General features: G+C 51.8%; 2 protein-coding genes across 6 annotated transcripts in view; one reads left to right on the top strand and one right to left on the bottom strand.

Annotated features, from left to right (window-relative positions):
- The first annotated feature begins 1,529 nt into the window (after positions 1–1,529).
- On the top strand, positions 1,530–22,812 carry PRPF40B (PRP40 pre-mRNA processing factor 40 homolog B (S. cerevisiae)). 3 transcript variants are annotated; one of them, XM_011936166.1, is made up of 26 exons: positions 1,530–1,704; positions 8,660–8,740; positions 9,519–9,662; positions 9,979–10,044; positions 10,716–10,743; positions 10,981–11,006; positions 11,141–11,251; positions 11,561–11,681; positions 11,771–11,795; positions 12,020–12,229; positions 12,469–12,595; positions 12,678–12,742; positions 13,242–13,406; positions 13,509–13,617; positions 13,984–14,134; positions 14,857–14,990; positions 15,622–15,736; positions 15,898–15,989; positions 20,049–20,165; positions 20,377–20,514; positions 20,722–20,817; positions 21,073–21,159; positions 21,370–21,544; positions 21,841–21,902; positions 22,011–22,154; positions 22,250–22,812. In XM_011936166.1, the coding sequence occupies exons 1-26, from the start codon at positions 1,702–1,704 to the stop codon at positions 22,340–22,342; spliced, it is 2,685 nt and encodes an 894-aa protein (XP_011791556.1). In that variant the 5' UTR covers positions 1,530–1,701; the 3' UTR covers positions 22,343–22,812. The 3 variants fall into 3 exon arrangements, with proteins under 3 accessions (XP_011791556.1, XP_011791555.1, XP_011791557.1); XM_011936165.1 differs by having other exon boundaries at positions 21,070–21,159; XM_011936167.1 differs by lacking the exons at positions 1,530–1,704; positions 8,660–8,740 and adding an exon at positions 1,731–2,280 and having other exon boundaries at positions 20,070–20,165; positions 21,070–21,159.
- Positions 16,106–27,481, bottom strand: part of FMNL3 (formin-like 3) — a 69,172-nt gene continuing 57,796 nt past the window's right edge. The window contains exons 20-27 of one of the 3 annotated variants that reach the window (XM_011936168.1): positions 27,335–27,415; positions 27,103–27,232; positions 26,259–26,419; positions 25,820–25,921; positions 25,390–25,482; positions 24,999–25,122; positions 24,751–24,865; positions 16,162–24,036 (exon numbers count right to left, since the gene is read on the bottom strand). In XM_011936168.1, the coding sequence (XP_011791558.1) occupies positions 24,774–24,865; positions 24,999–25,122; positions 25,390–25,482; positions 25,820–25,921; positions 26,259–26,419; positions 27,103–27,232; positions 27,335–27,415 (783 nt within the window). In that variant the 3' untranslated portion in view covers positions 16,162–24,036; positions 24,751–24,773. Of the gene's footprint in view, positions 24,037–24,750; positions 24,866–24,998; positions 25,123–25,389; positions 25,483–25,819; positions 25,922–26,258; positions 26,420–27,102; positions 27,233–27,334; positions 27,416–27,481 lie in introns of all 3 variants that reach the window. The other 2 variants (XM_011936169.1, XM_011936170.1) reach the window with 2 other exon arrangements.

The following is a 27,481-nucleotide window of genomic DNA, read 5'->3' as shown; positions in this document are numbered from 1 at the left end:
TCGCCCTGTGGGGAGGGCTGCAGCTGGAGGAAGGCCGGAGATGTGCAGGTAAATGCCAGAAGAAACAGCTAAAAGAGGTGAAAACGTTGCCTCCAGAGAGGGGAAGACGATGGGGGCAGGGCTCTGCTGTTTGTCTAACAAATCTGGTACAATTATTTGATTCTATATGTGTGTACATGTTCTAAGAAATATTTCATTAAAGAAAATAAAAACATTTAAAAAATAAAAATGCAATTCATAAAAGTTCACGGAACCTCTGGACCACTTCTGCTATACTTAGAGATCTCAATAATAGTTTGAAAATCGCCCCATCTGCGCGGGCGTCGCGGCAGTTCCTGGGGGAAGATGGGAGAAGTCGAGAGGCGGCGGGAGTCCTTTCCCCAGTCTCGCGCGCCAGTCCCCGCACCCCCACAAAAAAGTCTGAAAACCGCAGGACCCAGCCTGGGCAGTGTAGGGAGACCTCGTCTCCAAAAAATTACAAAATTAGCTGGGCTTGGTGGCACACGCCTGTAGTCCCAGCTACTCGGAGGCTGAGGGAGGAGGACCGGTTGAGACCAGGAGGCTGAGGCTGCAGTGAGCCCTAATTGTTCCGCTGCACTCCAGCCTGGGTGACAGATCAATACCCTGCCTCAAATAAGAAAACCGCAGAGCTGGGCCTTCATTTGAGGCCATGTGGGTATCGTTTTGATTAAATTATAAAGCAGTTTTCTCTCTACAGCAGCCCACAAGGGTGAATCCCACTTCCTTTTCCTCCCAGGTGTCACCTCTAACTCAGGACTTCTCTGTGTCAGGAGTTTTTCTACCTCTCCCGAGTTATCTGGATCTCAGGAACCTAGCACAGCATCACGCGAGTCTTGGCTCAGGTTGAGGGGGGAATAAAGGGAACAGGAAGCCCCTTTTGCGGGGCTTTGCAGGCTGGCGGTCAGCGCCTCTCTGCACCCGTGTGCCTGTGGCCTGTCACTCTCCAGCCCCAAGGCCTTCAGCGCATTCACCGCACAGCTCCAGGTTACAGTTTCCTCGGCCGCACAGCACAGCATGTACCTCACCTTTTTAACTTCTATCAAAGAGTGGGCCCTGCTCTCATGAGTTCAGCGCTCAGTGGGAGCCAGGTCCCAAAAGTGGACTTCAGGGTCACGCGAGAAGCACGTGTACGCCCCACAAGGGCATGATTTCGGGGATTTGTCTGCTTTTTTTTTTTTTCAAGCTGCTGTGTGCTCAGTCCCTGCCACCTCACAGGTGCTCAACAAATAGTTCTGGAGTTAATTAACTTAAAAGTACTGTAAAAGAACTACAGAGCAAATTAAATTCGTTGTGCAACGCAAAGGCACCCTACACATGGCATGAACGCTTGGGCTCCTGGAGCGACGGCGAAGCCAGGACGCAGGCAGCGGGGAGAGGCAGAGGCGCCGGCCTCTGACCGTCAGGCAGAGGCGGGAGCAGGCGTGCCCCGCCCCCCGGGGGGCGGACCCGGGACTCGGCGGCGCGGGGGCGGGGCCTGGTTCTCCGCGCCGGGGGGCGGGGCTGGGACCGAACACACCGGGCCGGTTGGGGGCCCCGCTCGCCGGCGGAAGCCACCGGAGCCCCGGCCACGAAGGGGTGCGACCCCCTGCCGGCCCCGCCCTCCCGGCTGCAGCCCGGCCAATCAGAGCAGCTCTTACTGGCGGGTGGGCTGAGCCGGCCCAGCTGCTCGGAGGCTCTGGCATGGTAACATCCCCGCGCGGGGGTGGAGGGGCTCGGGGCGGTCCCACAGCGCCCCCTGCGGCCTGGGCCGTGGCCGAGGGGGCGGGGAGGCCACAGGGGATAGCTGGGACCCCGGGGAGGGCAAGGGGGGGCCAAGGGTGAGGGAAGAGAGCCCGGGAGGGGGGATGGGGGCGGGGACTGGGGGCGAAGGGGCGGGGGAGGCCATGATGCAGCCTGGCCGGGGGCGAAAGGGGCGAGAGTGGCGGGACAGGGTGAGGAGTGGGAAGGGGAGAGGTGGGGGTGGGTTTGCGGAGAAAGATCTGGAAAGAGGAGGGGGCGGAGATGAGGGGACTGAGGGGACCAGGGTACAGGTGGGGACCAGTTTCCCCTCCTAGGATATTTGGCGTGCGACATGCCCCTCCCCCAGCCCCAGCGCCCGTTTCCTTTGGAAGCCTGGGTGCTCCTCAGACCACTTGGGGACTCCTTGCTTCACCTTCCCGCATTTGCAAGAGCTTGTCTCCTGAGGCGAAGAGGGGGCCTCTGAGGAAAGGGGCTCCCAGCCCTGGCCATTAACAAACTAACGACTCTGTGTGACCTTGGGCAAGTCACTACCCTTCTTTGGGCCTCAGATTTCCCATCACTTTTTTTAAAAAGGAAAAGCATGAAAATTAAATCCTAGATCTCTTCCAGGGTCTAAATGAAGAGGTTTTTGAGGAGGAAGTTTAGGAGAATGGCTTTGGTAGGGAAGCAAAGGAAAGGATGAAGATGGAGGCGAGGCCTTGGGCTGGGGCGAGAGAAATCCCCACGGGTGCGGGGGGATGGTAGACAGAAGGCCTGCCGGGCTGGGGCGGGCTAGCCATATCCTGTTGGAGGGATGGAAGAACTCTAAGGAGAGGAGGAGGTTGAAACCTAACTCCGCAATGATGGAGATCAAAAGTACCATTCGCTTCTTCAGAGGGAGAGTGATGAGATGGCAGGATCAGAAAGAAGTAACAGGGGCCGGGCGCGGTGGCTCATACCTGTAATCCCGGCACTTTGGGAGGCCAAGGTGGGCGGATCACCTGAGGTTGGGAGTTTGAGACCAGCCTGACCAACATGGAGAAACCCCTTCTCTACTAAAAATACAAAATTAGCCGGGCGTGGTGGCGCATGCCTGTAATCCCAGCAACTTTGGAGGCTGAGGCGGAAGAATCGCTTGAACCCGGGAGGCAGAGGTTGCGGTGAGCTGAGATCGCGCCATTGCACTCTAGTCTGGGCAGCAAGAGCGAAGCTCTGTCTGGGGGAAAAAAAAAAAAAAACAATAACAGGAAGATACTTTCTAATAAGGCAGATCTTTGGGGAGCAAGAGGAAGAGTAGGGCTGGTCCAGGAAAGTTGGAAACTAGGATGGTCTGAAACGGAAGGGCAGGTGCTGTTTGGGGCAGCTGAAGAAGGGCCGCAGGTAGATCACAGGGTAACCAGCTGGTCTCTCAGCCTTTTCTTTTTTGATGATGGCTGCCACTTTCTGAGAGATGTGCCTCCCAGCCTTCATCTTCCAACACATATCACTTCAGGGAGTGGGAGTGAGTCAGACCAAGTGGACCTTGGGAACACCTGGCTCGCTGAGGACTTCTGGATTGTATAAGGATTGGGGTTAAAAAAGAAAAAAGGAAAATGTATCTGAATGTAAGACGTATCATCTGTGGCGCCATCCTTGCTGGGAGGCAGCTTTGTGAACTAGTTGAAAGCACAGGCTTTGGGGTCAGACTGCTTGAATTCCAAACCTGCCTCTCCTATTTAATGTCTTGGAACCATGGTCAGGTTACTTAATCTCTGAACCTCATTTTCTTTATCTGTAAAATGGGAGTAATAACCTCTAAGATGGTTGCCAGGATTAAATGAGTGTTTGGCACAGTGTCTGGCTCATAATAAGTGCTCAGTAAATATTAGCTATTAGCTATTATCGTTCCCTTTTTCTGTTCTTTTCCTTTTGTCTCTCCATTCTTGTGCTTTTCTCCTTTTGTTCTTCTGAGTGCTCAGTTCTGAGATGCCCCTTAGATGTGAAGTCTCAGAAATATTGATTGCATCTTTGGTGGTGGGGAACGGGTGGCCCCTCACTGGCCCAGGTGAACATATGATGATCAGATGATCAAGTTTCTCTTCATCATCTCTCAGCCCACAAATGTGTTTTTGTTCCAGGGAAGACATGGGATCTGCTTCTCTTTCAGCAACCATTTCTATATCCTTCCCTGTCATTAGTTATTTCTTCATATTCTCACCCAGAAATAAAATAAGACCCAAAGTTTTATGGCACCGCAGCAGGTAGGAGAGGAACGGGGTGTTGCAGGAAAGCAGGGATGCAACACTGGAAGCTCAGGAAAGGAAGGTCTTTGGAAGTTCCATAGTAGTTTATGTTTATTCCATTGTTCTGTCCTCTGAGGAACTGTCCAGAATAGGCCAGTGTCTGAATCCTGGCCAGAGGTCTTCATCCCAAGTTGAAGATGGCTGTATACCGTTAGCGTTATTAGGTTTTCCCATGCCAACATTTCATTCCAGTTTCCTTTTTCCAAGCCACAAAGACCTCTGTCAAGCTACCTCTCTCTGTCACAGCCTATAATCAGATAATTTATACAGATGTACATACGCACACGTGTACTCGCTGTTTTCAAAATGCATTTTAGGATATTCCAGTATGCAAAAATCTAATAAGGTTAGAGATGAGACTGCATTTGATCACAGCACTTTGTGTGCAGGGCCCTGACTAAACACTTGGGGGAGGTATAAAAGGAGAAAACTCAATCCCTGAATGTAGGGAAATCCCCACGTGAGTGGGAGACAAGCAGTCCCACATGAAACACCCAGCAAACATTTACAGAGTAGCATGTCACTCTGCAAAGTAGTGCATCATTTATCCTGAAGGGACACAGGTAGGAGTGTGTGTATGTGTGTGGGATAGTTATAAGGGTAACCTGGAGGAGGTGAATATTGGATCATCTTGAACAAAGCATGAGACTGTAGAATAAAAGAAATGTGTTTCACCTGAAGGTAATCTAACAATTCTGTGCAAAAAGAGGAGGAGGAAAGCCATTGAGTCAGGATGAGCAAACGAGTGTGGGGTGGCCTTCGTTGCAAGGCTTTGACTGTTAGATGAAAGATTTTGTAGGGTAGGCAATTGGGAACCCTGTAAGTTATCAATAACATGTTGAGTCGTTGGTGATTTAACCACTTAGGTTGCAGGGGATATACTAGATTGCAAACAGACCTGCTTCATGTGGTAGGAGCTTTGATTTTAAGGGAGTAGGGCCAGAGGGCAGATTGGATCCAGTCCTGGTTCTGTCCCTAACCAGTGGTGGCTCCTTGGACAGATTATTCCCTGAAAAAGGGGGGATACCTGGGGTGACTGCCAGGGTCTCCTCCAGTTCTGACATTCTGTGTTCCCTGAATAACTACTAGACCTAACTTACCAGTGGCCCCCTACTGTTTTGTAGGACTTGCCAAGACCATTTAGTCATTAAATTAACAAATATTTATTAGCACCTACTTAGAGGGTGGTAAGGAAAACACAGTGGGAACTGGATATGAGGTGAGCAAAAACAGATGAAGTCCCTGCCCTTCAGTGTTTTCAGTCTAGTGGGGGTCACGGATATTATATTTCAATAATTCTGAGACTCATATTTGAACATTTGTCAAGTCAGGATGCATCTTTAAATTGACAGGATATTATAATTTGATTGGCAGCATTTGATTTTTATTCATGCCAAATAGAATAATAATATAATCAGGATTGTACAAATAACTATAAAATCCTAGTGGTTACTTGCTGAAGAAGAAGGTATATGGTGTTGTACAAGTATATAAAAGAGGGCTCTGACTAGTTCAGGGAGTTGGGAAAAGCTTTCATGAAGAAATGATTGGTAGATGTGAAGTGTATGTAGGCAAGGTGTGTGGGGTTGGCAAGGTGTGTGGGGTTGGCAGGGCCAACCCGGTTTTCTCAGGCAAAGGTGGATGCCTGAGGTGGGAGAGCTGGGAGGAGGTGAGTAGGGCTGGAGCTGAGACCCAGGAGCTCAGCATGGGGGAGGCTGGCAAGGTAGCTGGGTAGCAGACCCCCTCATACCCTCACTGGGCAGGGGGTTTACTATTTACCCTAAGAGCAGCGGGAAGCCATTGAAGAGTTTTAAGCAGGGGGCTAACAGTCGGAGGTGCACTTTGAAGAGCTTGTTATGGCTGCCGATTGGAGTGGATGTGGGGAAAACAGTTGGGAGGCCACTGCCATTGGATGAAAAAAGATGGTGGCTTGGACAAGATGGGGGTGGAAAAGGAAATGGAGAGAAATAGATAGATTTAAGAAATCTTGAGGAGGTAAAGTTAACAAGACTTGGTGATTTATTGGCAAGGAAGAAGGAGTTGTAGAGAGTGACTCATGGGTTTCCATTTGGACAATTGAATGGTGTGGTGCCAGTCTCTGAGACGGGCTTCCCTGGAGCCTGGTAGAACCCAAAGATGTTAGAAAGGCTCCTGAGGCAGCTTGAGATAGGAAAGTGTGACACAGAAAATTGTATTTCCACCACTATTGATTAGTTTCTGACTTCCCATTGCTGAGGAAAGCGTCAGGGGCAAGAGCAGGTCTGAATACAGAACTAAAGCAGTTGAGCACTTAGAAAAGGTGAGTCACATTGGAGTAGTTTAGCTCATACCCTTTTCTTCCTAGGACAAGATGAAGGATAGTTTTTTTTGTTGTTTTGTTTTTTTTGAAAGAGTCTCACTCTGTCACCCAGGCTGGAGTACAGTAGTGCAATCTCAGCTCAGTGCAGCCTCCGCCTCCCGGGTTCAAGCAATTCTCGTGCCTCAGCTTCCCCGGTAGCTGAGACTACAGGCATGTGCGACTACACCTGGCTAATTTTTGTATTTTTAGTAGAGGTTTCACCATGTTGGCCAAGCTGGTCTCGAACTCCTGACCTCAGGTGATCTGCCTGCTTGGGCTCCCAAACTGTTGGTATTACAGGTGTGAGCCACTGCACTAGGCCAGGAACAGATTTTTTTTTTTGAGACGAAACCTCGCTCTGTTGTCCAGGCTGGAGTTGGAGTGCAGTGGCATGATCTTGGCTCACTGCAAGCTCCGCCTCCCGGGTTCACGCCATTCTTCCACCTGTCCCGAGTAGCTGGGACTACAGGCGCCTGCCACCATGCCTGGCTAATTTTGTTTTGGTATTTTTAGTAGAAATGGGGTTTCACCATGTTAGCCAGGATGGCCTCGATCTCCTGACCTTGTCATCCGCCCGCCTTTGCCTCCCAAAGTGCTGGGATTACAGGCGTGAGCCTCCGCATCTGGCCAGGAACAGATATTTTAAAGGCAGACATGAGAGGGCATTTTTAAATGCTGAGCATTCTCAGCATAGGGGAAATTGGCAGCAGTGAGGTACCTTCTGTTTAGCCAGATACCACCTTTCCCTGGAATTCCTCCCTATCACCCGCTAACTTTCAGGCAAAGAGGCAGAAGGACTGGGCCCTTTAGCTCCATCTCCAAGCCTTGGTTCACTTACATGAGTTTGTTTGTTTGTTTGTTTTTGAATAGGCAATACAGTCATATGGCTACATATTCAAAAGATACAAAAGCCATACAGGGAAAAGTCTCCCCTTTACCTCTGTCCCTTTCTACCATTTCTTGTGTGTCATCTTTTGTCTCTGATTTTTATACAAATGATAAAAGTTTGCTGCACCTTGCTTTTTTTCCCACTTGTTAATATATCTTAGAGATCATATTGAGACAGTAAGCTGCTTCATTCTTGTTTATAATTGTTTAGTATTGTATTTTATGCGTGTGTATAACTTCATAGCCCTTTACTGGTGGCTATTCATGCTGATTCCAATCTTCTGTTTTTACAAATAATACTGAAATGAAAACCTTAAACATACAGCATTTTGGCCATGTAGGGCTATGCCTATAAAATGAATTTTTAGAATTAGAAGGTTCTATATAGAGGTTTGTTCCATTTGTTCTTCATTCGTTCAATATTTGCTGAATACCTATTATGTGCCAGATGCTGGTAGGTACCAGGAATCCAGCTTCCAACAAGTCAAATATGATCCCTGTCTTCATGGAATGTTACTACACTCTTGTTGGGGAAAACATATCCAGGCAAACATAATAATTACAAAATTATATACATAAGGAAACTAACAAGGGGATCAGATAGAGAAATAGGAAGGAGCTACTTTAAACAGTCAGGAAGTCATCTTAAAATAAGTGATACTTAAGCTGAGAACTAAAGAATGGGATGCGGACAGCCATTCGGGGTAGGACAGGGCAACCTAAGCTGTTCAAAGCCTACATCCACAGGGAGATAATTCAGGATTTGTAGAGGAGGGGATGGACACCAAAAAGGGGATGGAGATAAAGTCAAAGAGATGAAGTTGGCAATTCGATGTGGAAGATGTCAAAGAAAGTAGGTGGCTAAGGATGAGGTCAATTAGGGCAGGAAGCTGGTCATGAAGAGATGAGAATTAGGGAGACAAGCATTTTAAAGGAATAGCGACTATTTGTGTTGAGAGAGCTTTGGAATGAATCTCTGTAACTGGGCTAATTAAGGTAGGGAAACCAGAAAAGAGGCGACTCCCTCCCTAGATACTTTGGGAATAAAAGAGACCTCTAAGTTATTTGAGAGAGGCACAGCCTTGCCCACAGGCAGGAGAATGGATTAGAATCCTTGGGTAGAGCCAGTCTGTGCCTGTAGTGAAGCCTCCTTCATCTTTTCTGTTGCTTTGGCAAAATGGAAACTTTCAAAATAAAGATGACATTCAAGGGACTCAGCCAGCTGGCTCTGAGCTGGCACGAGAGAGCAAACCTACCAAGGGCTCAGGGCTTGGGGTGGGCAGGAAATCGGGCTTGAAGACCCTCCTGAACTTTGTGCTCCTTTTTCATCCTCACCACTTCTGCTTCCCTTCTGCAAAAAGCCCATCTCTGTGCCCATCCTGGGTCCTATGACTTTTCTCTCCCTCAACAGTCGGTTCCCGATTCTGGTCCCCGGCCCCCAGCAGCGCCTGCCCCCTTCCCACCGGGGCCCCCCATGATGCCACCACCCTTCGTAAGTTTTATGTCTTTCCCTGGGCTTGGCTTTTCCAGCCTGCACCCCCAGCTCCCCAGCCCCTGGCCACTGCTGCATCACCAGCACAGTTTTCCTGTAATGCCCCTTTTGCTGCCCTTGGAAGAGGGATGGTTTTACTTGGGCATTGGGGTGGGGAGAGCTGTTGTGAAGCTCTCAGTACATAACATTGACAATTCCCCCTTTGTCTTTTTGACCTTAGGACACACTGGGGCTGGAGGTAGGAGAAGTGGAAGGGAAAAGACCCCATTAATGTGAGGGCAGGGTGGGACTATCTATCTCTTTCACTACTCCTTACCTGTGCTCTTTAAATATGCCACAGAATTCGGGCTGGAATGGCATTGGTGGTCATGAGTTGGAGAGAAAGGGATGGGAGGCAGGGGACTGGGGTACTTGGGTACCTGGATACCTGCCTTCTGCCCCTTCATCTGAGAGGCCTCTTTAGGGGAGAATTGCTGAAGAGGTGGAGCCTTCCAGTCTCAGTCTGGTGCTGTTAAACTTCCCTTATTATTCCTTTCTTTTCCCATTATAATTAAGAAGCTGTGCGCTTGCCTGTTAGACCCCAGTTATCAGTCTTTCTCAGTGGTGAGGAGGGAGGTAGTTTCATGCCTTGTGCTTCTCAAACTAAAGCCTTGGAATTGCCTCAGAGGAGGGTGGAGGGTCGGGGAGGGAGGTGGTGGATATTTCCTGACAGGTCCTCTCTTCCTCTGACAAGGCGATGTCTTCCCTGCTCAGTACCTGTACCTTTCCTCATTTCCAGATGCCCCCTCCAGGGATCCCCCCACCCTTTCCTCCGATGGGGCTACCCCCCATGAGTCAGAGACCACCAGCTATCCCCCCCATGCCCCCTGGCATCCTGCCCCCAATGCTTCCACCAATGGGGGCGCCACCACCACTCACACAGGTAATTGTTTCTCACTCCCCTGGGGCCTCAGAAAACCCTGTCACTTTAGCTGGGGGTGGAAATAAGAGTGGGCATGTGGGCCTCAGAAACTGGGGAAGGTGGGGAGCTTTGGGGCAGATCCATGTGGACTTGTCTGCTGAATGACTGAGACAACTCTCAGGCAAGGTGAGAGGCCAGAAGCTGGGGATTGCCTGAGGAAGTGCCCAAGTGAGGGTCATGGCTCCAGTGAGATCTCTCAGGACCCTTTGAGGTACCCTCTCCCTCCTGTTCTAGCCCTTACCTTGGTGGTTGGTTTCTGTCTGCTTTGTATCCTTAGATACCAGGAATGGTACCTCCAATGATGCCAGGAATGCTGATGCCAGCGGTGCCTGTCACCGCAGCGGTAAGCGCTAGGGGCCAGCAGGTAGCAGGCTCTGCCCTGCAGTCCCGTGAGTCTGACTTGGAATACAGGGCTATGACCTCCATTCTTTCCCTCTTCTCATCGCATCCACCCAGGTCCCCGGCAGCACTCCCCACACTCAGATCCTCCTCGCCAGCCATGTATTCAGCTCTTCTAGTTTCCCACTCATCCCCAAAGGCATATACATTCTCTTGTTACTCCCATGCCTTGTCCAGCTCCCTTAAGGAGCACACTTATTTTCACAGAGCTACACACTGTGGACACATGAATACAGTTCTTCACATCCTCTTTGTCCCCAGAAGAGTCAGTAGCACCTGGGGATCTTGCTGTGCCTTCTTATGCTATTGCTCGGTGTAGCAGAGTCTGGGTAGGATATAGAACTTGGCATCCACTGTGAAGGAATGTGCCTCGGGAGTTATCTCAACCAAATACTCTCACTCGAGGAGAACGAAGAATGGAGCTGCTATGTGATTCTCCCCTGGGATCCCAGAGCCACGGCCCCAAAGGGTGGGGGAAGCCTGTTAGGGAGCAGACATCTCTAGGAGCAGGACACATGGATTCTGGCCTGGCCTGCTTCTCCATCCCCCCATGGCCTGGGTCCTGGGGGCCACTGGGCTTGGCCCCAACCCTTCCCCCTCCTCTTTCTTCGGCAGACGGCTCCGGGTGCGGACACCGCCAGCTGTGAGTCTTCTGGGGGCCTGCTCCCCCCAGGCTCGGAGGTTGGGGGGCATAGGGGAGAGGGGACCGTGGACTGGAGCCCACCCTGGATCATGCCTGTTGGGATGCCAGGGAGCCTGGGATATTGATGGGACCAGGGGAATATTTACTGGGGGTGGAATACGGGAGGCTTAGGTGGGGATAAGATGGAGGTTGGAGCAAGGACTTAGTATGTATCCTGTGGCTTTTTTTTTTTTCTAGCTGCTGTGGCTGGGACAGGCCCTCCGGTGAGTTCTTCTAGCTCAGGGGTCTCTGGGTAGAAAGCCTGAGAGTCGGGGACTGATGGTTAAGTCTTTGGGGTGAGGAGAGGCTTTGGAAAAAGGGCCTTGACTACCATTCTGTGCCCCCCCCCCCCACCCAGAGGGCCCTATGGAGTGAGCATGTGGCCCCAGATGGGCGCATCTACTACTACAATGCTGACGACAAGCAGTCCGTGTGGGAGAAGCCCAGCGTGCTCAAGTCCAAGGCAGAGGTCCTGAGCTGGGCTTTCTGGCCCTTCCTTTCAGCTGCCCTGACCCTTCCAAGTCTTTGGCCTTCCCTTAGTCTCTAACCATACTCATGATGGTTCCTCTGATCCCAAGGTCCAAGGTCCCTGACCACTCCCCACCCTCCCTGGAAATATCTCCATAGGATCTCAAGAAGTCCACCTTCCCCAGTTTGAGCCAGGCCAGGTGGTAGCTAAAGGTTCCTGTGTCCTCTACTCACTGGGTCTCCTTAGCTCCCCTGACTGGCTGGAGAGCATGCCCAGCCCACTGATGGCTCCTATCCCATCCTCTTGCAGCTGCTCCTGTCGCAATGTCCCTGGAAAGAGTACAAGTCAGACACAGGCAAACCTTACTACTATAACAACCAGAGTAAAGAGTCTCGCTGGACCCGGCCCAAGGATCTGGATGACCTAGAGGGTGAGACGTCCTACGAGTGGGCCGGGTCAGGAGTTCTGGAGGTTCCCTATTGCCCCTGTGACTGACTGTGTTATCTTTTCCCATCGCAGTTCTAGTCAAACAAGAGGCTGCAGGGTGAGTGACTTGCCCAACTATCCATTTATAGTTGGGGCACCTGAAGTGTGGGAATAGACTCTCTCGCTATGATTTCTACACTGTGGGAGGAAGAGCCAGTTTTGTCTCCTTGTGGAGTCATCCCCTCTGGCCCCAGTCTTTCCCAGGATAAAGAGACCAGCCAGCCCCTGAACTCCTCCATTCCTGCTCTCCTCCTGGACACTGCCCTTCTGGCTCATCTGCAGGAAACAGCAGCAGCAGCAGCTACCACAGACACTTCAGCCACAGCCGCCTCAGCCACAGCCTGACCCCCCACCTGCACCTCCTGGCCCCACCCCAGTGCCCACAGGCCTCCTGGAACCTGAGCCAGGTGGGAGTGAAGATTGTGATGTGTCGGAGGCCACCCAGCCCCTGGAACAGGGGTTCCTGCAGCAGCTGGAGGAGGGCCCCAGCAGGTGAGGGCTGCCCCCCATGGCATTCCTGATGTTGGACTCAGACTCCCAGCCTGGTTCAACCCTTGTCCTCTGCTGGGCCTCTCTCTCAGGAGGGGTTTGAAGATCTGGGTGTGACCTCTGAAGGGTAGAAAAAGGCTGCCCTGGGGAACAAGGAGGAGATGATAGGTTGCCAAGAGTTCAGGACACTGAAAGCTGTGAGGGCTGGGGGACCCTGTGGCTGAGTCCCCTGTGCCCTCCAGTTCTGCTGGACAGCATCAGCCACAGCAGGAGGAGGAGGAATCAAAGCCAGAACCAGAGAGGTCTGGCCTCAGTTGGAGCAACCGGGAGAAGGCAAAGCAGGCATTCAAGGAACTGCTGAGGGACAAGGTGCTGGAGTGGGGCTTCCAGGGAAGGTTTGGAGGGGGCTGGAGCAGGGCAGGCCCCATGACTCCCACCTGCTTCATTCCAGGCTGTCCCCTCCAACGCCTCATGGGAACAGGCCATGAAGATGGTGGTCACCGACCCCCGTTACAGGTAGGCCTGGGCAGAGGGAGCCAGGCCCTGTTCATGAGAGCTGCTATGCTAGGGGGACTTCCTAAGAAACCCCAGCTCAACACTCAGCCCTAAGGGAACCAGAATCAGGACAATGATAGATTGGGCTGGGGAGCAAGGGGAAGAAAAGCTGGAGGGCCTCCAGGAGAAGGAAAGGGAAGGTATCTGACACAACACATTCAATAAATGCTTGTTGGATTGAATCAAACTGAATTGAATTAATTGGGGAATGAGGGTGCTGGATAGGGTGACTTGAGAACCCCAAAGCAAAAGGGCCCAGTATTTGCAGTGTCTTGGAGCTGCATCTCTTCCCCTCACTTCCTGTCACCCCTACTTCTCTATGAATGGTGTTCAGATCCCAGACATCTGTGCGCTTGAAGCCCCTGCAGCCTGTAGTGTCTCATGACCCTCCAGTGTGGGCTGTGCAGGGTGGTTCAGGGTGACTTCTCTATCCCCACCCCACTCCTACCCTTTATCCCAGTGCCTTGCCCAAACTGAGTGAGAAAAAGCAGGCATTCAATGCCTACAAGGCGCAGCGGGAGAAGGAGGAGAAGGAGGAGGCCCGGCTAAGGGCCAAGGAGGCCAAGCAGACCCTGCAGCATTTCCTGGAGCAGCATGAACGCATGACCTCCACCACCCGCTACCGGTCAGGGGGCCAGGCTGGACTGGGGGCTTGGGAACCCTGAGAACACAGAGGTCCAGGGTCTCTGTTCTCTGTCTACCTACTCACAGCTCATATGCTCTACAGGCGGGCAGAACAGACCTTTGGAGAGCTGGAGGTCTGGGCTGTGGTCCCTGAGAGGGATCGAAAAGAGGTTTATGATGATGTCCTCTTCTTCCTGGCCAAGAAGGAGAAGGTAATGGTCGCTGGGCAGGATCCATCAGCCCATCTTATCCTAGACTTTCCTTGTCTTTGCTTTGTTATGGACCCTAGCCATTTACTTCTCCACTTCCCCAGTGTCCCAGCTTCTGACTTGGAAGCTGGCATGGGACTTGCACATCCCATTTCTGCTCTGGGCCTATAGTCCTGGGTATAGCGAGGAGAAGTCTCTGAGAGATGGGTCTGTAACCTGTACTCCCTCCCCTTCCCTGAGACATGAAAGTCTTGAGTATGGCCTTCTTTCTAGGGTTCCCTAGCTACCTTTCCCCAGGTCCTCCTCTGCCCAGGCCTACTTGGGTAGCTCTGGCCTGCCCTGCCTCACCCTGATCCTGTGGCTTCCCAGGAACAGGCCAAGCAGCTCCGGCGCCGCAATATCCAGGCCCTAAAGAGCATCCTGGATGGGATGAGTAGTGTCAACTTCCAAACCACGTGGTCCCAGGCCCAGCAGTACCTCATGGATAACCCCAGCTTTGCTCAGGACCATCAGCTACAGAGTAAGCCTGGGCCTCCAATCCCAGCTATCCCTTTCCCTTACTGGACCTGGGACCCCAGAGTCTGCCTCACCCCACTCACCTGTACTTCCTGCCCTCCCGGACACCCTAGGAGTACTCAACACTCACCCAGTCCTTGTACTTCTCTGGACTCTGGGGATACCAGAATGTTTCAGGACACCCCTCCCTCTGGGGTCCACTGTTGGGCTAGACATTGTGTGTCCTTGGAGGAAGAGCTCTAGGATAGGAATCTTAAGTCCTAGAGATGTCAATGATGATGGTTTTAGCTCAGGTGAATGTGGTCTTAAAGCATCATAGCACTACAGGCCTTAAGTGGTCACATGTTACAATAGACTGTTGTTGGCCTGTAGTCACTGATGATACTGAAATTCACTTTCTAAAATTGCATCAAAGCCTGATTGATTCCCAGTTCCCTAAGATGTGAAACGTCAGATCCCAAGACAACTGGTTTCATGTTATGGCTTCTAATAACTGAATTCACAAGAGCTGAATACTTGCTCATGTATTCTTATGCAATTAATGATTCCCTCTTAAGAACCACCATTCCAGTGGCTGCTCCCACAGAGCCCTCTCCGGGCCCTTCCCCCACCACCCTGGGTATCCCTAGCACCTGTAGGACAGCATCGTTGAAACATTAGGGGTGCTGGGGTCTGAGAGGGTGTCCTCCTGGCACAATGCCTGCTGAACCTCCTGCCTGTCTTTAGACATGGACAAGGAAGATGCACTGATCTGTTTTGAGGAGCACATCCGAGCTTTGGAGAGGGAAGAGGAGGAGGAACGGGAGCGGGCCCGGCTTCGGGAGCGACGCCAACAACGCAAGAATCGGGAGGCCTTCCAGGTATCTTTGCCGTCCTTTCTAGATCAGAGCTCGGCTCTGCCCTAGAGCACCTCTTCACCCATTCCCTGCCCCTTTCTGGATAGGCTGCCTGTTCTTTCTGTGCCTAGCCCTGTCCAAGCTCCATGAGACCTCTCTCTGCCTGCAGTCTGTTTCTGCTGGTACCCCCTCAATTCTGGACTGTGCTCTTCTAGGGAGACTAGATGTATGCACCACCCAGAAACTGCCAGCAGAGAGCACCCTACGGGCACGACTTGGCAGCTAGGCCATGTTTATTTCCCTTGGTGGGGCACCAGACAGGCAGAGTTTATTCCCCCACCTTGCGGGTGGTAGTGGGGGTGGTAGTGCTACGGGTTACTGCAGGCAGGTTTCTGTTTCTTTGCCTCCCGGGAATGGCTTGTTCTCACTTTTTTGTTCTGTCCCTCTCTGTGTATTTACATTCTCTCCTTTTGCATTGTTCTCAGCCTTCCATCTGCATCTCTTCATCTCTGCCTCTCTTTGCTGCATCTCCTCAATCTTGATTGTCCCTGCCTCTTCCTCTGCCATTCCCTCTCTTCCCCCTCTTCCCCCTCATTCTGTGGCTCTGCCTCCCTCCTTGTCTCACTCTCCCTATAACTGGCCTCTCCCTGCTCAGACCTTCCTGGATGAGCTGCATGAGACAGGGCAGCTGCACTCTATGTCCACCTGGATGGAGCTATATCCAGCAGTCAGCACTGATGTCCGTTTTGCCAACATGCTGGGCCAGCCGGGTAAGGCAGCCAGGCTAGGCAGCCAGGCTCCCCCTTCTCTGGCCTGGCTTCCTGCCCTGCCAGCCTCTCTGCACCCCCTACTCCCTGGTCCTGTCCTCGGCGCAGCCCCCAGGCCTTGGGAAGCTGCCGCCCGCCAGGCCCCCCTCCCTCCCTCCTTGCAGGCTCCACACCTCTGGACTTGTTCAAGTTCTATGTGGAGGAGTTGAAGGCACGATTCCATGATGAAAAGAAGATCATTAAGGACATCCTTAAGGTGAGGGAGGCTGGGGTTATGGATGGATACAGGATGGACGCAGGGCACACTCCCTGCAGAGGACTCCCTGATAAGTCCTGTTTTGCAGGAGCATTACAGCTTGGTTCAGCAGATACCTACTGTGATCCTTTACTGTGCACTAGGGATACAGTAATGAATACACAATTTCTGCCCACAGGAGTTCATGGTCTAATAGGAAGATATACACGAGAACTGTTATACAAAGGGGCAAGTGTTACTACAGAGACAGGAATCTGAAGAACTAACATTTGAACTGCGCATTTAGAAATCAGTAGGTGGAAGAGGTTGGAGTGTACCCAGGGTCCTAAGAGCAAAGGCAAGGGGGTGGAAAGGGCATGCCAGGTCTGAGGGGGAAGCAGCATAGCTAATTGTAAACTGGTAGCACACAGATTGTTCTGGCCTCTACAGTGTTTTTTAAAAAATTTGGAATTTGTTGCTAACATTTTAAAACCAGGAAACGTCACATAAAAAATCTGAATCTTGAGCTTCTCTTGTCAATATGGATTATCTAGCAGCATTGAGCTGGATTTGCAAGGCATTCTGCAGACTCAAGCTGAGATGCCACTTTAGAAACGGCAAGTCATCATCCTCACCATTCCTTAGTGCCTTCTTGATACTGTCATAAGTGTCAGCTGCCATTTACCATCATTCATGGCCTGTTGCTTTTCTTCTACTGGAGAAGAGAAATAGTTCTCAATATTTACATCTTATCAAAAGTGGAAGAGTGAGTGAGTGATGGACTAAACTTGTGTTCCAAAAGAAAAAACAAAGAGAAAGCATATTTCTTTATGGAAGTGAAGATTCTAATGCATTTGAGGAGATAATACAGTACAGTGGTTAGGAGCAGGACTGGAGGCAGACTGCCTACAGTAAAAGTCTAGCTTACAGCTTGCTAGTTGTGTGACCTTCCACAGGTCACTTGACCTTTCTGACCCTGTTTCCTCATCTAAAAAATGGTGAGTGTTCCACCAGAGGACACCTAATTACAGAGATTAAATGGTACTTGGGTTGAAAGGGATCTGGAAATAAAGCTAGAAATGTCTCACTGCACATCTATTTCTTTGAGGTAGTTTTGCCTTACAAATTCATGTAGGTGTTGCATTTTAACACCATATTACCTCTCTATTTAATATAAATTTAATATTTTAAATTACTTACCATTAGGTAAGATATATCATACTGTCCTGAGGTATCCTCTTTCTCTGGAACCATATGCCCCAGTTTGGAAGTAGAGCCCTGCATGTGAAGTGCCTTGAATGCTAAAATAAGAAGTTTGAATTTTTCTCTTGTAATAAGGAACCAGGGAATGATCAGATTAGATGGTGTATAGTAGAACCTTTCAGTCTAGAGTATGTCTTTATGTCCTTAGGGAAGGTTGTGGTGGTAGGTAGAGCAGTTCTTGAAGCCTCAGAATACTAAAACTGATAGTGGTAATTCAAATAGTCATATTCTTCTCACTTATCCCCAGACCTCTCTCCTACTGTTGGGGCTACTTGGTACAAAAGTCCAAGAAGCACTAGCTGCTAGGAGCTGAGTTAGAGGGATGGAAGAGGGTCAGCAGGGAGAAAAGTCAGTAGGCTGTGCAGGAATCTCCGTAGGAGGTGATCCTAGCCAGGGCAGTGGGGACAGCAGCAGAAGAGAGCAGGCTGTAGCGCTCCGGCTGTGCTTCTGAGACACTCTGGGTTTCTGTGTAGGTGCCTTGAGACAAGCAAGGGTTGGGGTTGAGTGTGGGGGGATTTTGTGCTGCTTCCTGTTTTCAAGTGAAGCAGCTTGAATCTTTTTTATGCATAGAGGTTCTACATAAGATTTCCATGTTAATAAACTGTTTCTGCTGTTTAAAAAAAGGGAGAATTTAAAACCAGTGGGATAGAGTCACTAAGTAGAATTGACAGATTTTGTGAAATGGAGGGAAAAGAAGGAATCAGAGGTGTCAGGGAAGTAGATGATGGCACCACTGATAAAGATAAAACAAGAAGAGCAGGGCTGTAGAAAATAGGAATTCTATTTGGGGAATTACTCTCAAAGCAAATATCATATTTTAAAACAAAATAATCGTATAAAGTAGAAATGCCTTACCCTGGGATAGCTAAATTTTATTGGACAATTAACTTTTAGCCAGAGTGGCTGATTGATAGGCCTGTAGGGGCCTATCCTCACTGAGTCCTGTCTCTCCACACCACCTGAGAAAGCAGCTTTTTTAGACAGTTCCCTTCCTCTTTCCTCATTTGGGTTCCTGCCTATGGAGGGCAGATGGGCCCAGGAGTCCCTCTTGCTTTCCACAGCCAGGCAGACCATAAAAGTGCCTCTCATCCCATAGGATAATGCAGAGAGCCCTGGACTTAGAACATGCAGACAGATCTGGGTCAGGGAGATCCATGGAGGGTGCTCATGAGAAATATATTCTCTTGAGATCTGTTGAATTTGAAGTGTCTGAAATATCCAGTCTGGGATGAGTTTGAAAATCAGGAGAGATGAAGGATGAGATTGCTAGGGAGTACAAATTGGGTAGTGAAAGAGGACTAAGTGCTATTCTCAGGAACATGCATATGCAAGAGAAGTAATAAGAGGTGAGAGAGGAGGCGACCTGGAGAGAGGAGTGTTGAAGAAGTAAATGGTAGAGGCACTGAGGACCAGATGAGTGAGGAGCAAGAAGGCGGCCTTGGATTTGGCTGGCAGACACAAGCAACCTTTGGGAGAGTAGTGTCATGGAGGCGGCATGGGGACCACACATGTTTTAGAGTCAGATAACTCCTGGTTGCTTATTGGCTCTGAGATCTCTGTAAGTTCCATGTCTCTGAGGCTGTTTGCTCACCTGTAAGTCGGATAATTCATAGGTAAGGTTGTGAGAATTAAATAACATTTGTAAAGTGTCTAATAGGTTCTCAATAAATGTTTATTCCTTTCTGCTGCATTTCAAGAGGTTTTGAAACAAAGGAAAACAGCAGAGGTAGTTAGCTTGATGAAGGGGAGAGCGTGGTGGAAAGGATGTTCCAGGTTAGGTGAGGTGTCTCCTTAATGGAAGGAGCCAGTGACGAGGGTTACTTGGAGCTTTCAATTCCCTGAGAACAAATGCTGTGTTGATAAGGACTGGGGCAGGGTTGAGGAAGTACCCTTGGAAAGAAGCAAGAGGAACACACCTCTGCCATCAGCAGAAAGGCCACGGGAGGTGAGAGCTATGTGGAGGGAGAGGAAGGGAATCTGGCCTGTGCTTAACTGACGTGAGAGCCAGACTTTGAACTTCAGTGGCTTCCTTTACCACTCATGTCATCTTGGGCCAACTGAGATCACTTTTCTACGCCTCTGCTTCACTGGAATGTTGTGAGGCCTAAAAGAGAAGCACAGAGCCTGGTCCGTGGAGATATTTTTAGTATTGGTGGGGAGCTGCATACCTGGTGGCCTCCATTTCTCCCATGGACTAAGTTACCTGGGTGGGTGTGGTGCTTGAAAGCACAGACTTTGGGGATAGAGAGACCCAGGGTAGGGTTCTTGCCCAGCCATACATCAGCTGTGAGACCTTAGGCAAGTGCTTGGTTTCTCCTTCTGTGTAAAATTAGGATACTAGGACCTATTCTTAAATGTAGAACCAAGAGGATTAAATGAGATAATGTGTGAAACACTCATCGTGGTACCTGGTACATAGTAAGCACTCAATAAGTAGAGCCAAAGGGTAGGGGTCAGCAAATGTTGATTGAGAATGCATGGAAGCGCTACTGAGCAGCAGGAGGGCCCAGCTGGGGCCAGAGCTTTAAGCCAAAGGAACAAAGGTTAATTTTGAGAAACTCATGCATTAATCAGCAGTTGGGAGACATCTCCCAACCCCTTCAGCTCTGTGTGACATCCAAACCAAGGCTACGCATGGGGGCTTAATTGTCAAGTGATGAGGACTTCGATAACTTGGTTTCTAATGCATATCACAGTCCTGTGGATCTCTTCTGGAGGCAAGGGCCTTCTCGACCATCTGTAGTGTGACCACTCTGCCTGCCAGCTTTGGCCTCAAGGCACGTGGTACCCCTGCTTCATGTACTGCTATGCCCACAGGACCGGGGCTTCTGTGTGGAGGTGAACACGGCCTTTGAGGACTTCGCCCACGTCATAAGCTTTGACAAGAGGGCTGCCGCACTGGACGCAGGCAACATCAAGCTGACCTTCAATAGTGTGAGGGGCTGGGCAGGGCGTGGGGCTCAGTTCTTTAATTCATCCCAGTGCCTTTTTCCATTCCTTCTCACTCACTGTCCGACTGTATTCCCAATTCAGGGGATGGTGGTAGAAGCCCAGACCCTAACTTTCCACCTCCTAAGGTATGCCTGAGTGGGACCCGGCATCCACCCTCCTGGGTGACCCTGTTCCATGTCCCTTCTTTTCTCAGCTGCTGGAGAAAGCAGAGGCACGGGAGAGGGAGCGGGAGAAGGAGGAGGCACGCAGGATGCGGCGCAGGGAAGCTGCCTTTCGAAGCATGCTGAGGCAGGCTGTGCCTGCTCTGGAGCTAGGCACTGCCTGGGAAGAGGTCAGGAGCGTAGCCTGGCCCCAAACACCCCTCAAGCCTGAGGGCAGCGGTGCTTCACCACTGAGGGCCCACCCCAGTCACATCACAGCCCTGGGCCAGCTCCAGTTCCCTTCCTTTCTCTGCCCCAGCCCTGCCCTGTGCTCATGGCGGTGTCCAGGCCAGGCTGAGCGGGGCCTAGTCTGATCAGCAGTGCTCTCCTCGTTCAAGGTCCGTGAGCGTTTTGTGTGTGACTCAGCCTTTGAGCAGATCACCCTGGAGTCGGAGCGGATCCGGCTCTTCCGCGAGTTCCTACAGGTGCTGGAGGTGAGGCAGGCTTGTCCTCTGGATCTGCCCCAGGCCCTTGAACTCCTTAGACCAGTTCAAGAGAGACCTCAGTGGCCTCCCTCTTACTCTTAGGGCACTCCTGGCCAGCTAAGGAAGGGGAGGTCTGAAGGATCCCTGGGATAGGCAGAAGGCTCTAGCCTGAGAAAGGGAGGCAAAGCCAGATTTTAGGAGGTAGAGTCCTTCCTGGGGCTAAGTCTGGTGCCGTCCTCACCCTTCTTCCTCTGCCTCTAGCAGACTGAATGCCAGCACCTCCACACCAAAGGCCGAAAGCATGGCAGGAAAGGCAAGAAGCACCATCGCAAGCGTTCCCACTCACCCTCAGTGAGTAAGCGGGTAGAAGGGACGTGGGGGAAGCTGGGTTGTTTTGGGGAAATAAACACTTTTGTTTTCCCCTTACATTATTATCTCCCTTGGAGGGAAATTTGAGGATTCCTTTGGCCCTGGATCCTCCTCCTCCTCTCGAATTCCCAGACGAGGGCTTCTGGAGGGCAGATAACCTCTGTACTGATACGTATCTGCTGATCTGCCCAGGGCTCTGAGTCAGAAGAAGAGGAGCTGCCCCCACCATCTCTCCGGCCCCCCAAGCGGAGGAGGCGGAACCCCTCAGAGTCAGGCTCTGAGCCCTCTTCCTCACTTGATTCAGTTGAAAGTGGGGGTGCTGCCCTTGGAGGACGGGGCTCCCCTTCCTCCCATCTTCTTGGAGCAGGTAAGCAGTTGCTATGAGCCTAGAAGCTGGAGAACTGTTGTCCCAGACTGAGAGGATGCCCTCTGCAAGCCCCAGCTCCTTTGAGGGTAGACTGGATTGGGAGGGCTGCACCTGTGGGAGTAGAAAGAACTTCCTCTACCTGTCCAGGCAAGAAGCTGGAGAAGGAAAACTGGACTTAGAATTCCTCAGAGCATGAAGTTCCTGCCTGTGAAGAATGAACACAGGGGCTAGAACAAAGAAAAAGAAGAGCCTTTCTTTCTCCTGTTGGGACTTAGTAGGGATTTTTCTATCTCCAGATCATGGCCTTCGGAAAGCCAAGAAACCAAAAAAGAAAACTAAGAAGAGAAGACACAAGTCGGTGAGTGAAGGAACTTCTGCCTAAGCCCCTGCTATTTTGTGAGCTCTGTTCTACCTGACTCCCAGACTATCCACAGGAACTGAGGAGGTGGGCTCTGGACTCTTACAGAACAGTCCTGAGAGTGAGACAGACCCTGAGGAGAAAGCTGGCAAGGAGAGCGATGAGAAAGAACAAGAACAGGACAAGAACAGGGAGCTCCGGCAGGCAGAGCTCCCTAACCGTTCCCCAGGCTTTGGAATCAAGAAGGAGAAGGTGAGGGGCAGGGGCCCTAGGCCAGTCAGCACGCTGGTCAAGCCTCCACAGCCCTCAGTGCAGGCTAAGGGTGAGCTGTGCCTTTGCTCCAACAGACAGGCTGGGACACGTCAGAAAGTGAGCTGAGTGAGGGTGAGCTGGAGAGGCGGCGGCGGACACTCCTACAGCAGCTGGACGATCACCAGTGACCCGATGAGCTGTTCTCTGCCTTGGGTCTGTGTGAGGCTGTGGCTCCTGGGCCACCCTCACCATCTGCCTCAGACTTCGTTAGTCTGGTCTGTGTCCACTTTTTCTAAAGTAACCCAACCCCCAGCACACCATTGTTGGCACCTCTCAAGGTTGCTGTTGGTGTTCAAGGTTCCCCTACTCCCTGGACTAGTGCAGTCCTTGCCCTCAGCCCCAGACCAGAGATGGGTGGTATGTGCCATGTGGGGTGGGTGATGCCAGTAGATAAAAGTGTGAGAGAAGGGGTCTCCAGGGAAGAGTGACAGTCTGGTGGACACAGCCTGGGTGGCAGAGGGCAGGGTTGTCACCCTCTAGCATCAGTGCCTGCTCCTGCCTGCCCTGGTCCTGAGGCTCCACCACTTCTTCCTCCACCCAGGACCTAATGTACGTGTGTTTTGTTTTTGTTTTTTAAATAACAATATTTATAACATGGCCAGTGACTCTTTTCCATGTGCTACTGGGGCAGGCTGGGGACTGGACACATGCCCAGCAGAGGGCACTAGTGTCTCACGGCAGGCCTGCTTCCCTTTGTGTGGCTAGAGCCCACCCAGCCAGTTCTTTCCCCAGAGTTCTGATCTCATCTCCTCCGAAAAAGATGCAGTGCCCCAAAGATTTCTTTTCTGTCCCCATGGCCCAGGTTGGGCTAAATGGATACCCTAAACCCCTAAGCTCAGAAACAGGAGACAAAGTCAGGCCTGGTGCATCAAGCCTTTGTTGAGAGAAGGAGAGTCTGAGGTTTATGTACAAGAGGAAAAGGAGGTGGTATATGTACAAAAAAGTGGGCCCCCACATTCCCTTCCAGGGGCAGAGGAGAAACAGGAAGGTGAGCAAATAGTCAGCCAAGACCACCATGCTCCTTGTCCCCTGCCAAAAAACAAACAAACAAAAAAACGTAGCTGAGGAAAGATGGTGAAGAGTTGGCCCACCCCTTCTCCAGCCATCTGCAGAGAGGGGTTGGTGCAGAGAAAACCTCTGCTTTTCTGCCCACCTGACAAGGACAGTGTGAGCCTAGAATGGAATGGGCAGAGAAATAAAGGCAGTGAGTCTGACATCTTTCCTCTTACCCTTAGCACTAGGGCACAGCTGGTACGGCCCATGCTTCAGAGGGCCTTGCTCCTGGTAAGAGATGAACTGAGACTGGCAGGGTCCCAGGGCTCCCTAAGCCTAGATACGTCTAGACCAGAGCTGACCATGGGCCTGCAAAAAGGAAGGGAAAAAAAAGAAAGGACAGTTGCTCTCTCATCCCTCTGGGCTCTAGTGGGAGAGAGATCTACATGCCCTGTTTAGGCTAAAGCTGGAAATGGTTTTTCCCAGCCTTGAGCTGACCCTTGGTGATCCTTCAGGAAACGAAGTCAAAGACCTTGGGGGCAAAGTGCAGTACTGGAGGCACCAGGGACCTACAGACCTAGTGCCCATAGTGGCACAAGTAGAAAGATCCAGCCTTAAGAGCTGGGACGGACATGGTTGAGAGCAACACAGCCCTCTCCTGGGCCCTTGGCCAATTCCAGGTCCACTGGTTGGACTTGCAGGACTCTGAGGGCTGAAGTGCTTCTGCCTCCAAGAGGGTCTCAGTGGGGGCCTGGAGCCCGAGGGGGACCACTGGGTGGCGCAGCACTCCTGGCTTGGTGGCGAACAACCATAGGCTGGCAGTGGAGGCCTGTAGGGGAAGACAGAGACCTGTGAACAGGATGGTAGGCCGAGCCAGGACAGTGCCCTCAAGAGCAGCCCCACAGATAGGGCCAGGGAGGAGCCAGCGGTGAGGCAGATAAACAGGAGGCTTAGAGGCTTGAGGGGTACCCAGCTGGGGAGATTGCTGGGCTTTGCATTTCAGGGGATCAGGTTGGGGGTGACTAGAGGCCACTGGGCAGTGGACAGAGACAAGGTAGATGCATTCAGAAAGAACCAGAAGGAAAAGACCCCAGGCTGACTGGACATCAGGAAACAGATCAAGGGACATCTGATACCTCCTGGTCAGAAGCTACTACCAGAGCTCTTGTAAGAGAACCAAACCCTAGGGAAAGGTTCCTTAGGCCTGGGAATGGACCCTCAACCTCAGCCTCAAAGATCAGAACTGTAGGCCTGGTCCTGCCTGCTCTGGCCTGTCCTCAACACTGGCCTGGCGACTCCCTACCCACTGGGTCTTAGTAGAAGCCAGGACAGCATTAGTGGGGGAGAGACCACTTCCCTGAGGACACATGCAGGGGATATGCCACACGTCTCAGAGCATGGGGCATGCAAGAAGTATGTGTCCCCATCGCTGGGAGGCTGCCAGAGGGTGATTGCAAATCATGCAGGAAAGGAGGTGCCTGTGGTCTCCAGCAGGAATCCTGGGAGATGGGCATGCAGAGGGGGCAGCTGCGGTGCCCAGTACCTGTCGGGCCCCAGCCTTGGGGGCTAACAGTTTGACTCATCATGGTGGGCTGCATCACAGAAGAAGCGTGAGCCCCGCTTGGCAGTACGGGCCGTGAAAGGGACACTCTTCAGCACTGTGGCCCAGGAGAGAGACACAGTGGTCAGGCCTCATGGGGGGTGGGGTGGGAGGAGAGCCCAAAGGAGTTAGGTTGAGCTTTGGGAGCTGGGTGCAATGGCCAGGCCCCAGGGAGTGAAAAAGGGCCCCACCTGTGATGATGTCCTCGATGGTACCATCCTTCCCCTCATAAACAGGCCGGTGTTCCTTGGCCTGGCGCCGCCTCAACTCTGCTATTAACTCCTGCTGTTGCCACTTGTTCCGCTGGGATGGGGTCTAGGGCCAAGAATGTGGAGGGGGAAGAAAGTCATCACTGACCTAATGTGGGACTGGTTCCTGCCCCAAGGTGCAGTCTGAGGATGCCACTGCTTGTGCACTGCTAGGAATCCCCAAAGGCCCTCCCTCCATCCCTCTGGATGCCAGCCCACTGGCCCTCTGGGTGGTCTGTCCACTCCAAGTTTTCATCTCCCCTAGCCTTCTGACCCCCAGTTCCCACTCTTTTGTCTTGTCGTCTTCCAGGCCCCAGCTCTTGGTCCCACCCACCTTGGCATCCAGTTTCTTGGCTTCCTGAGCCAGCTGCTTCTCCCGCATTACCTCCTCCTGCTTCTTGCGGGCTTCATTCTCTTGTTCTGCTTCCTAAGAGCCATGGAAGATGGGTGGGGGCTAGGGGTGAGGCTCACAGGCTGTGAGGGGAGGGGCTGACGCTGAGGTGGAGAGTGGGTGGCAGTGGGACCCGCTAACTCCAGGTGGCCACCCTCTGGAGGGGCACTTCCTGCCCCAAACAATGACAGGAAGGTCCTGGGCCCCACCCTGCCCACCAGTTCACAGCTAAGAGGCCTGTCGCCAGCTTGCATCGCTCCCTTCCCAGGACTCAAAGGAGGAGTCGGAAAAGGCCCATACTTCAAGCCCAGGCTTCTCTCCCCCAGCCAGTTTTCTTTCAACCAAACTTCTTAAAAAGCTACCTGCAGCTTACCTTGTAAGAACGAATGAATCGGACAAATACTGGGAAGAATACAGAAGGAGGTGTAGTCTTGGGACTCTCACCAAAGTAGCGCACAACTGCATTGTAGGCCTCCTGGGGAAGGGGTGGGCAGAACGAGTCACTCTGGTGGGAAGGGGCAGCCCAGCTCCCACACCATGGACGAGTGGCCTGCGGAAAGCAGAGCACAGGGCCAAAGGGAGGAAAACCAACCACCCAGGCCTCTGTGAGCTGGAGAGAACCTGGGGCTCCCAAAGCTCCCGAGTACCAGTCTCCAGAGGCAGCTGCCTGCCACTCCCAAAGCGCACTCTCCCCCCTACATACAGCCAGCCAGCTGCTTGATTAAAAAAAAAAAAAAATAGAACTAGAGCCACCTAGAGGGGCCTGGAGTCTTGGCCCTGGTTGCTCCCACCCGCCTGCACCCTGTGCTTGCCTCAGCCGTCTTGGCGTCCCGCTGGAGCTTGTCTAGTTTGCCTTCATTGGTACTGAGGAAGTTCCGGAGGACGCTGTTGTCATGGATGCTGCACTCACGCCGAATCAGCTCCATGCCCCGGCCCAGCTCCTTCACATCCAGCAGCACGTTCTCCAGGGACACTGGTCACCAAAAGCCTGGCTGAGGATGCCTAGGGCCTGGCACGCCCACCTCCCAGCCTAGAGCTATATCAAACTCTGGCCCTCCCCCTCAGCATGGGCTCACTCAGGTTCACATATCTGTATGGACATAAGGAAGTACACACCAAGCTAGCTGATCCCTCACAGGGGGAGGGAATGGAATGGAAACTGAGCTTGTGGCCCCAAAGAACACAGCAGCAAACAAAAGCAGGCAAGCCACAGAGACTGCTGGTCTCCACAATGAAACTGCCTCAGGCCTGCCCTAGTGTTCATGGGTGGGGCAGAAATAACAGCTACCTCACGTCTATAGAGGGCTTTATCATTTTTTTCTAAGCACTTCACATACATCATACACAAACGCAAGATCTCTGGGGCCAGCTTGAGGGACTTGGGAGTAAAGAGTCAGTGCTCCCCTTCCTGTTCCTGCTCCTGCTCCCACTGTACCTAGCTGGGAAGAGCTGGGATGGGCCAGGCCTGGCGCCTGGAGGAAGGCTCCCTCTGGAGTGGCCCCTGCTTAAGGCTCCAGCGGAAAGCTTTGAAGTGGTCAGAAAGAAGATAACAAAAGCCAGAAACAAATGGACCCAAGTGTTCCCTCTCCTCATAGCTTCCTGGGATTGTCCTGGGCTGGATGTGAGGGCAGGCCCACCCAGCCAGGCTCTCCTCACCTGCTGCAGCCTTCTCAACAAAGTGCAGCTCATGCCAGAAGTTAGCCAGGTCTGGGTATTTCTCCTTCACTGTCAAGGCGATGAAATGGAGCAGTGTCATCTTCCGGTCAGTGGACTTGGTATCCAACAGCTAGGAGAGGGGGGGTCACGGCAGTGCATAAAAGCTAAGCACTCTGGCTCCACAACTGCTGCCCCCCAGGCTTCCTGGCCCGCACTGCCCTCACCATCTTACCAGATCCAGGCTCTGGAGCTTGAAGCCATACACAGCTCCCCGCTTGCTGCTGTTCATGTAGTTCCCCAGTGCAAGTATGATCTGTCCAAAGAATGCATGGGAGGCAGGTCAGGCTCAGGTCCTGAGGGCTCCTTCTTCCTCTCTGTA

The sequence above is a fragment of the Colobus angolensis genome, unplaced genomic scaffold, assembly GCF_000951035.1.
Source record: "Colobus angolensis palliatus isolate OR3802 unplaced genomic scaffold, Cang.pa_1.0 Scaffold151, whole genome shotgun sequence".
NCBI classification, from domain to species: Eukaryota; Metazoa; Chordata; class Mammalia; order Primates; family Cercopithecidae; genus Colobus; species Colobus angolensis.
Note: the sequence above shows the minus strand (reverse complement) of the source record. Positions and strands in the feature narration are given on the sequence as shown.

Coding starts and splice junctions, on each gene's coding strand:
- PRPF40B (XM_011936165.1), top strand. Junction 10,045..10,715: donor CGGTGCCTGTCACCGCAGCG/GTAAGCGCTAGG, acceptor TTTCTTCGGCAG/ACGGCTCCGGGTGCGGACAC. Junction 21,160..21,369: donor AGCGTTCCCACTCACCCTCA/GTGAGTAAGCGG, acceptor TGATCTGCCCAG/GGCTCTGAGTCAGAAGAAGA.